Genomic DNA, 11,180 nt, shown 5'->3' on the forward strand with positions numbered 1-11,180 from the left:
AAGAGGCCAAAAGAAATTGAATCAGTTAAGCAGTGAAGAACTAATGAAACTTCCCATTAGGTGATGGAAAACTCTTTTTCTTCACAATTAGATAAAAAACCCTGAGAAACCAAATTATCTCACTCCCCAGAATGATTGCAAAAAGGGGCAATTACTGACACTCAAAGAAAGCAGAAGATTCTTATCCTCAGTTGCAATATGAAATGCTGTATTAGCTCTGAAATGCTCTGCAACAGTTTCCAAATAAACAAAAATATCTTTTCAGTATTTTTTTTAATTGAATCTAAAACTTTTATGAAACAATAGCATGCAACTAGATCAACTTAAAAGAAGATAGTTCACAAGAATACAATTTAGATTGATGAATAAAATCAGAGGGGTTTTTCTTCTGGGCTAGGGAAGGTTTCTTAATCCTTTCACCCAGATTGATTAATTTGTTCACCATTGTCCAGTCAGAAAAGGCTATTTATTTATTTAAACTTTACCATAAGGAATTCAGTATCAACACTTATTGATTTAATAAAAGAAAATCATCACAGTCCATGAAGAAATGATACCTTGGGCCAAATTTTCTCGAAGATATTTTCCCTTCTGCAGTCACTAATTGCAGAAATAGCTCATTTGTCTTCAGATTTTTTTGCAGTTGCTGCTGAACTGTTCTCAGAAAAAATGCAATATAATAATGGATTATTTTCTCCTTTATATTTCCGATTAACTTACTCATAAAGCAACTACACATCACACCATCTACTGTTTTCCTAACTCCACCCTGCTGGAACCTAACACAGCTAAGGAGTATAGGATTGGATTCTACCTTCTTAAGAGCAAAATCATAACTGATATCATTTTACTTATTTTCTTCAGGAAGGACCGGTAGTTAAAAATATTTTTAAAGAAACTGCATTTTGAAGAATACTGAAATATATGTCAAAGTGCTTCTCAGATCTCCAGATTATTTCCTTAGATGGAAAACAAATCTCTAGTTCAGTTTCATAAACTCTGTAATTTATTTTGAAGATTTGGATTCCTGAAAGTGCTGGAATGTTGAAGTTCATGAAGTCTTCAAGTCTCACACCCACGAAGCACTTCAACCAATCTTATCTCCAGGAATCAGGACTGTTCTCTTTGTAAAAAGTACAAGAGTAAATAAAAGGCAAGTATGTTTTCTTGACCTCAGCCAAGAGAGAAATATTAGCTCTACATATTAACTCTGGTTAGAGACGTGTACGTACAGACCCAACATACAAACAGAGCAGTTCAGAATATTTACAGCCCTCTGTTTTAGTCTTGCCAGTCACAAGAAGAATTCCTTCAGGTCACCCAGACCACAAGAAATGAGTTACTATCCTGAAGCTCATAAAAAATATGGGCCTCCTCAAAAATCTCTCTGCATAACTAAATCATTTCAGTGAAGACTAGAAACAGCTACACAGTCTCATGCTGAGGTGTGGGTGCAACTTCACAGTGAATTCTGTTAACACAGTGAATGCCTGTTATCTTGTTGGACTGATGATATCAGCAAATGATGAGATTTCTTCTGCCCAAGGGGGTTAGAAAATATCTATTCCATTGAACTTTAAAAGGCAGATCTGTCAAAGGGCAAGTCCCTGGGGCAGAGAGACTGGATGGCAATAACATTCAGTGTCAGCTTACTAGGACAAAGATATGACCTAACTCCAAATCTGCAGACAGCAGGTGTCTAGATCAAATTCTTCCCCATTACCAATTCACTGGAAATACGCTCCATAAAAACTGCTCCTCCAAGAGTACATCATATAAAATCTATTTGTAACAAATACCAATCAGACTGACAATGCAGCTGTAGATGCTTTGATAACCAATTAGATAAGGTCCCTCAGTGCTGCTCTTAAGAATCCCAACAACGTCTTCAATGTCCAAAATAAAACCCCAACTACCTGTTCAGTTGGTCCATCCACGAGATGACTTCTTGAACTCATAAACAAGAATAACTGAGCAAGAGGGAGTATTTGAAGTGATCTATATCTCCTTTAAATACACTTCCAAAGCAGACTATATTTCTGTATTGCTTTGTGATAAACGGTCATTCCAAGATTATACATTGGATTAAATAAAACAAATAAACAACCACCATCCAGAAGCTGCAATGCTGATTAACAGCCTGCCCTATCATCTTCCACACTTACTTTCACTTTCTGGTACTTTCAAGCAAACATATTTCTCCAGGCTCACAAATGTACTATCAGGAGTCACAGACTTTCAACACAAGGTTCAGCTGGCAGCCCTTTCTCAAATTAGAGGCTACCTACACAACCAACTACCTCAAATCTGTATCTTCTATCTTTTCTTAAAACCACACTCTTCAGGAAACTTATCAAGAGAAGACATTTTGTAACCACAAACAAATCACAGTGAATCTCAAATCTTGCTGTAATGTAATACTACTATCAGAAAGATTTTTGCCAGCATACTGTAATCCAATGATTTAGTTTACAAATTTTAAATCCAAATCACCTGGATTCTGATCTCTGCTGTACTACAAGCTACAAGCTCAGATACACAAATAAGTAACTATTAAATCATAATTTGTATCACACATAAATTGGTTTATGGTAACTCTTAGTTGATAGCCACCTCAAGGTAATTAGATCTGCTTTAGTCCTCTTCCGCTGTCAGTAACAGGCATTTTCTTATTTAGCAAAGTCTAAACCAGCTCAACTTAAGTCCTGTGTACTGTAAATTAAGATCATGCCCATTGACAGTTACCATGGATCAGCAAAGGAGTAATAGCTTATTGCTTAAAACAAATTTGCTTGAATGTTTGAGCTCACACTCTGTCATTTACTTATCTTTGCATCTGTTTCTTCATTAATAAATTAAACACAGTCTTTCTTTCCTCTTGTCAATCAGTTGATTGTTCTCAGTATTAATAAGGGCTCTGTAGTATTATTATACATGCCGTTGAATTACTACACATACTAGTGCTTACTAGTCAATTGTTCCACAGTATTAAAAACAAAGTTGTAAATTCCAGTCACACTTGTAGAATAAGACACTTAAAAATAATATAGATAAATAATTCTTACACAATTCAAATTGGTCTGTTATAACAAGAAAAAAATCCCCGGTTTGTTATAACAAGAAAAAAATCACCATTCAACCTTTCAAACACAAGAGAAAAATAAGCCATCTGATGAATAGTACCTGACAGTGGGTACTGACAAATTTAAGAAAATGACTATTTGCATCTCATAAATTAATAATATTTGATTTATTCATAATCTTGATATTCTTCAGAAAGATATAATGAAATGTCCATCCACTTCAACTACCCATGCTGAAAGGATTTAAGAGGGTGGTTTTATCACGATAAAGTCAGAAAGAAATAACAAGGTACTGGCAACTGCAGCACCTTCCAGCTCAGAGAAGGGAATTTCTTGCCTACTTTACTACTTGATACAGATTGATTCTACTATTCTAGTTTCGTATCATTATTTTTATCTTCATTTAAGTATAGAAGACTACTTAATTAAAAATATATTAAGAACAAGATATGATTAGACTATGTCAGATATGGGTCTGATATTGACTGCTCCTGCATGGCATGTTACCTCTTGCCTGTACAGGTTTTCAAGGTGCAAAGTGCAATAATGAGAAATGAGTATGTATTGCATAAAACAAACTATTTGAATGTAACAAATCTGTGTAAATGCTCAATATCTGAATGAGATTCTGGGTGGTTTTCAAGAAACAGTTAATGACTACCATGACTCTATAATAGTTTTTCAGCTGCACAAATGGCCGACTACTAGTAGCACTGCTGACTAGTGATGATAGCAGCCAAACTGCATTTACAGATTAACTCTCATTAGTATCACCTAAAAATTGGTTTGCAATATTTTATATGCATGATACTAAATTACAAAATTATCATGTCTTCTGAAACCGTAGCATGTTAAATTACAAAAATATCATGTCTTCTGAAACTGTAGCATGTTCCTACACTGTGTCTTGAAAAATGCTTGGCACTATTAAAAACCTTCTGATAACTGAAGTGCTTTAATATGAACTTTTAATTGTCTAAAATCAGACTTTCATTATTCTAAAAATTAAAATTTCACTGATAATTAGTTTTGCTTTCTATTAGCAGAAACAGAAATTAATGACTTTGGCAAAAATATTAATGACATTTTTCTTGTTTTAATTTAGTATGTGCATTAGCATGGATATAACTTAGAGGCTTGTCATGTTTTAATCAGATGACATCCAGCAGTCCCTTCCAGTTTAAACCATTGAATGTTCCTATGATAGCCAACAGTGATAGATGAGGGGAAAAGTTAATTAAATGTTCAAGACTGTACAAGAACAATAGCTGACTAACTCTTCCAGTAGGGGGAGATGTTCTGTTAAAGTTTATCAGCAATTAAAAAAAGTGCTAACCAATTTACCCCTGTATCTTTTTCACAAAATCAACCTCATAAGAGAAATAGGTATATGCACCTTACTAGCAATATTCTCCAAAAGGCAGTGTATGAAAATCAGAAGAAAAAAAAATTCACAGCAAATGGCTGTAAGAGAAAAACACATATATGGTGGTGGAAAAACACATGATGATAGAGCAAGCTGTGCTCATAGTCATCAAAACCAAAAAGGCCCTATTCCTTTTCAAAATTAAAGTCTCTCCAACAGTAACGTTTTTCCACCTACAAAATAAATGTAATTTTTAGATGTCAAAGATCCTATAAATATCATAAAGCAAGAGGAAAAAAGGATTGAATTTTTGAATTTACCAATACTAAATACTTAAAAATAAAAAATAAACTCTGTTGCCTGAAAGGTCCTTCAGAACAAAATCTGATCTGTGTTTTCCTCCTTATTTCCAAATTTCTTTTTAAAATTTTAATGTCAGAAGTAATATTGTCTCATGTCACACTACAATTCTGTTCTCCTCCTTAAGCAGTTTCCTTCTACAGACCTTCCTGAGAATCAGGGAGGTTACTGAGTGGTGCTGGTTACCATATATTTTTTATGAATGCAGCTCACTGTCCATTATGTTGCAGTTCACAATTTTTCCTGTTGTGTCACTGCAACTGTGGGTGATGATATAAATCAGATTTCTGAAATTTTTTACTATTCTGATCTGAGTGAAAATAGAATACCCTCACTCTTGCCTTCCTCCAAAAACAATTATCTTTTGACTTAGATCATTTCTATGATCCTCTTCAATAAAGCAGCACTTGCATCAGTCCAGCTGAAGGTACAGCAAACTGGGAACATGTCTAGAGGAACACCTTAATTTGGCTTTAATATTAAAGAAATGGTTGTGAAACTACATCACAGGACATTTTTAAAGCAATTATCGTGAGAGTAGAAATTGCATTTATTAAAAAAGGCTGGGATTTATCACTGGTATATTTAAATGTCTATATGTCTGAGTCATTCCTGAAGATTTCTTTTACAGTCTATAGCAAAATCAGAACTCAAATAGGTAGAATTAAATGAAAGTTTCCAAACTAACTGAGATGAATATGAATATTGGGTGACTGATGACTATTACAACTAGATGAAAAATTCAGATACAGACATGCACAGTAGAAGGATATTAATTTGATGAGATGATTCTTCCCTCATCTGTCTAAATTGAGGTGAATTAAACAAGGCTGCCCTGTATCTCCACTGCAACACTTTTGATTGGTATGGTCAAAACAACTTTGGAAAGAATAACATTATTTTTCCCATTTTAGGCACAGGAGAACGAGGTACTAGTAGGTTCACCAAAGTCAGCAACTTCTGTGAGAATTGGCAAAAAAAATGCAGAACAGTCTGGACTTCTAGCTGCTAGTCTTGCTAAATGAACAGAAATCATCACTGCTGGTAAGTATCCATCTCACTTCCCACCTCTAAAATTGCCTGTCAGCACAACACCCCCCTTAATACCTCTAAAAGCTTTGAAAACTACCACTTTGAAAATGGATGCTGCTTCTACTTTAAAAGTGCTGAGAGGAGACTCACCTGCAAGTACAACTCCAAGCCTTGCCGTCGCTGCTCCAGAACCTTGGGGACCCAGTTTCTCACATGCTTTGAAGGAATCTCTGGAGTTCTTATGAACTTCTTGAGCTGAAAATAAGAAGAAATGCAGATAGAAAAAAAAAAGTATAATAGCTTTCCTTTAAAGTAAAAATGTTTATATTAGAGATTATAACGTACAGGCAAAATAACCACACATGAAGGACAACAGCACAGCAATGAAGTTATTCACCATCAGCTCAATGAAGTTAACAGCAGACTTCATACCTACAGGTTGCAATTAAAAATCTCCACATCTAGCTGCCCTGGACAGTGAAGAGGAACCCTACTAACAATTTGTTGTGACTAACAGCCTTAAAACAAAACAGCAATAACTACATGAGAATACTTGAAATTAATTCCCCATTAGTTGATCTAGGACGATGCCTCACAATGTCGCTGCAACGTACCCACATACTACCTTGCTAAGTGAAGTGATAAAACACCATGGCAATTGCTAACTCTAGATTTAGGCAACTATATATGGGTAGTAGAAATACATGAAGGAGAGCTAACCATTTCTCTGGAGAGCTGGCAATCAAGAGAGCAAAATATCCACGCTCTCAAATTGCACCAACGGATTGACAGTTGTGTTTAATATCTTATACAGAGAAATAGGAAGTTTGACATTGAATATATTTCCAAGAGAGCTCTGTAACCATTCCTCTAAAGATTCCCAAAAGAAAGCTTTTAGGGATATATACAGAAATGTGTATATGTATACACATGAGTACATACATATAGACACAAGAATACATTCTGACAACACTAAGAATCCTCTTGCTGGAGCAACATTATTTTTTCAAAACCAAAAAATATTAATGTTTTCTTCAAAACTACAGAGTGAAAATGATAACTGGAAAAGACTCCATTGCATTTTAATAGAAGGTGACATTAGATATTCTTTCCGTTGCATACCGCCTCTCAGTAATCCGAGGCAAGGAATGCAAGTAAAGAAACTCAAAATTGACTTTGACATGCACACCCATGGGAGACTGAGAATTTACATTTCATCTTTGAGCTTGCTGAGATGTCACTACAGGAAAAAGCAGTGCCAACATATCAACGTCTCTGCAAATCACAAGTAAGGAAGCTGCAGCAAGGAAACAATTGCTTTGGAAACATTTTGCAACTTCCTTATTTCTTAACAGCACTAAATTACAATTAAACATGAAGCAAGAAAAGGAACCCACCAAAACAAAACCCCAAGTCCATGTACTTTTACTGACTGATCTTAAAGCTAGAATATAAAACCTCATTTTTTCCTCTAAATTAGTCGAGCATGTTGAAGAAGCTATGGTCAAAGCTGTTGCAAACTATGACAGCACCCGCAGATGAGTAACTAATCAGAAGAATGCTCCTGATGAGGGGAGACAAATCTGAAACAATACAAGCATCCACCAAGGCCTAGATGCTTACAAGATAAGTATTCTGTGGCTGGTACCTCAGCTGATGATTAACAATATTTTTGTGCTTTGTTGCTTCAGAGTGCAAGCACAGGTCTTATGTGTAAGTATAAAGCACATGCTATACAGATGTACAAAGATAAACCCACCTTCTTATGCTTACAATAATCCAATAATATATTGCAAAAAATAATTATTATGATGTCAAAGATTATTAAGCAAATCTAGGTATGTGTTAGCTATATTGCTTCAGATCTGTCCCTACAGAAGAAATGCTTCTCTGATGACAATTATTGTAATATCTTCCTTTCCATTACACTGACCTAATTTGACATACTGTAGTCTCTATTTTCTGCAAGACTAAAAGATGGTTCAAACTGTCAGGTAAAGAATTATTTGTCCCAGTGTGAAAAGTCAGTACAATTTAGAGTGTAGACTAACTATTCTAAAATTATAAATAACTTGCAAAACAATATGTACAGAATTTAAGATTTTTGCAGATTTCATTGCAGTAGTTGTAACACTGCCACCTTCTAGCATTCTGGTGCTTAAAAAGAACTATCAATATTTAAAACTGTAAAGGAAAAAACCAGAAAAAGTAATTAGAGAATAAATATGAATAAATGTTTATATTTTTAACTACAATAGTTATACACATAGAAAGAATTTAATTATTTCTAAAAAGCTCTCAAAAATTTTGTTCAGACTTGAATGCAATACTGTAATGTGAATAATCAGAGCAAAGTATAATGGCCTATGCTATTTCAAGGGAATAATTTATATTCCTGGTGTAGCACAGCAGTCTTGAAAAGATTTTAAACCTTTTCCACTACAGCACAGTAAGACAGGCTTTATTTTTTTATAGAACTGGAATGTAAGAAAGGTTGAACCCAGGAAGGAGAAAAATCCAGCCATGTGCTAGGAAATGGCTTTATTAAAAAAAAACCAAAAACAAACCAAAACATTAATTGACATTTTGTGAGTGAATAACGTCTTATATGAGCAATGGAGCCCTCCTTCCTCCATACAATGCTCATGGAGCATGTCCTTCTCTGGCAAAAGGCACAACTTCCCCTTCAGCCTCTATTTCCATTTTCTACCACAGTTTTCTACAGAAGCTTTGTTTCTCCTGCTCGCTATAGACATCTCCAGCACTACGGGCATCTTGAATATGCAGTAAGTCTAGAGAAACATTTCCAATTGCCATGTACTCACAGCAATTTAGAGTGAAACTTACATTTTAAATTAAAGGGAAGGAGGGAAATAAAAAATAAATAACCTAAGTGGCATGCTGAAAGCAAACTGCTATCTGGACCTGAGTATAATGTCATGGGATGTGAACAAATTGTTCACAAAGAACCTTTAAGATACAAGTGCAAAACATTCTTCTCCAGTAAAAACTGTCCAAATACACATCCTACTTTTTAAAGAGTACTGAGATCTTCTGCTCTAACACAAAACAGAGAGGTGAAACAACATACTGTATTACCAGAGACTGCTTTCTCCAGGACTTCTGTAATACTGAAAGCACTAAGAAAGGTTCAGAGGATGAGCATTCAACCATGTTCACTGAAATTTTACAATTTCAAAAAGTAAGACTTAAGAAAAGAGGTATATTGTTGCTGAAATATACTGGGTGCTTTGCATCTGTATAGGGCAGAAATAAGAAAAAGTCACAAGTTTGCAGAGTAGGAGAAACAGACAGCAAGCAGATGAGTAAGATGAAACAAACTGAAGAGAGTGCACAGTGTCTGGTTAGAATACCTATTTTTTAGGTTTGGTTTTTTTTGCTGCTGTTTCTGGAGAGAGACAGAAAGAGACCATCATTTATGGTTTTTCTGATGTTCTAAGGAGAAATCTCTGCAAAGGGAGTTACTGCACAGAAAGCAGTGTACAAGGAGACAAATTTGACAGTGAGACTGCAGTCATTCGTGACATTTGTTTGGACTAATTGTGCAACTCCAGAAATTACAGTGACATTAGACAACAACAAAGCAAAAAAGAAAAAGCAGAGGCATTCAATGGTTTTTTTTTTGCTTCAGTCTTTAATAATACAGATAGACCTTGGGCTGCCCAGTCCCTGGAGCTGAAGGACTACAAGTGGGGAACAGTACTTTCCACTTGTGAACATGGAAATTGTAAGTGACCAGCTGTACCAGCTGTTCACAAGTCCGTGGGGCCTGATGGGATTCATCCCAGGGTACTGAATAAGCTAGTGGATATCATGGCAGGACCACACTTGATCAACTACCAAAGGTCTTCAGAGTCTGAAGAGGTCCACCCTGACTGGAAGCTAGGCAGTGTTAGTTCAATTTACAAGAAAGGCATGAGGGAAGACTCAGGCAACTACAGACCTGTTAGTCTACCTCAGTTCCTGGAAAAATTATGCAGAAGACTATACTGGCTATTAGCAAAAAGCATTTAAAGAACAATGCAATCATCAGGCAATCAACACTCGTTCACAAATGGGAAGTCCTCTTCAAATAATTTGATATCCTATGATAAGGTTATTCACCTAGTGGATGAAAGGAAGGTGGTGGAGGTAGTTTTTCTGGATTTTAGTAAGGCTTTAGATACTGTCCCTTACAACAGCCTTCAAGCTGTTCAACTGTGGGATAAGCAGGTTCACAGTGTGCTGGGTGAAGAACTGGTTGAAAGGCAGAGTTCAAAGGGTTGTAATGAGCAGGGCTACAACTGGCTGGTGACCCGTCACCAGTGGTGTTCCTCCGGGTTCATTCCTGGGCCAGTTGTGTTCCATATTTTTATCAATGATCTGCATGCAGGAGTTGAAGGCATCATTAGCAAGTTTGCTGATTACACCAAACTGGGAGGTGCTGTTGACTCTCTTGAGGGACAAAAGACCTTACAGAGAGATCTAGAGAGATTGCAGCACTGGGCTGCATCAATGACATGAAATTTAATAAGTCCAAATGCCAGATTCTGCATCTGGAACAAAGTAACTCTGGGTACAACTATAAATTGGGAGAGGAGTGGCTGGAGATCCACCCTGCAGAATGGGTCGTGGGGTGCTGGTTGGCAGCAGGCTCAGTGTGAGTCAGCAGTGTGCCCTGGCAGCCGAGAAGGCACACCTCTGCATCCTGGGGTGCATCAAACACAGCGTAGCCAGCTGGTCAGAAGAGGTGATTATCCTGCTGTAATCAGTGATGGAGCAGCCTCACCTTCAGTGCTGTGTGCAGTTCTGGGTCCCATGATTTGAGAAGGATGTAAAGGTACTTGAATGCATCAAGAGGAGGACTGGAAGGAACACCCTATGAGCAGAGGCTAAGGATCTTATGTTTGTCTAGTTTGGAGAAAAGAAGGCTGAGGGGCGACCTCATCAACTTTCTGAGGAGGGGAAGTGGAGAGGGAGGTGCTGAGATCTTCTCCCTGGCATCCTGTGACAGGACACATGGGAATGGTTCAAAGCTGTGTCAGGGGAGGCTCAGACTGGACACTAGGAAGCATTTCTTTAACGAGAGGGTGGTCAAACACTGGAACAGGCTTCCTATAGAGGCAGTCAGTGCCACAAGTCTGTCAGTGTTTAAGAGGCATTTGGACAGTGCCGTAATAACATGGTTTAACTTCTGGTCAGCCCTGAAGGGATGAGGAAGTTGGACGAGGTGATAGTTGTAGGTCCCTTCCACCTGAAATATTGTATTGTTATTCTATTCTATTCTATTCTATTCTATTCTATTCTATTCTATTCTATTCTATTCTATTCTATTCTAT

The 11,180-nt window shown here is 36.7% G+C and overlaps 1 protein-coding gene across 2 annotated transcripts in view; it reads right to left on the reverse strand.

Moving 5' to 3' along the window:
* Positions 1–11,180, reverse strand: part of SNX24 (sorting nexin 24) — a 46,492-nt gene that overhangs the window by 33,506 nt on the left and 1,806 nt on the right. For both annotated transcript variants that reach the window (XM_026865617.1, XM_026865618.1), the window contains exon 2: positions 5,992–6,096. In XM_026865617.1, coding sequence (XP_026721418.1) covers positions 5,992–6,096 — 105 coding nt within the window. The remainder of the gene's footprint in view (positions 1–5,991; positions 6,097–11,180) is intronic.

This window comes from Athene cunicularia (assembly GCF_003259725.1).
Source record: "Athene cunicularia isolate RWA chromosome Z unlocalized genomic scaffold, athCun1 chrZ_part1, whole genome shotgun sequence".
Classification (NCBI taxonomy): domain Eukaryota; kingdom Metazoa; phylum Chordata; class Aves; order Strigiformes; family Strigidae; genus Athene; species Athene cunicularia.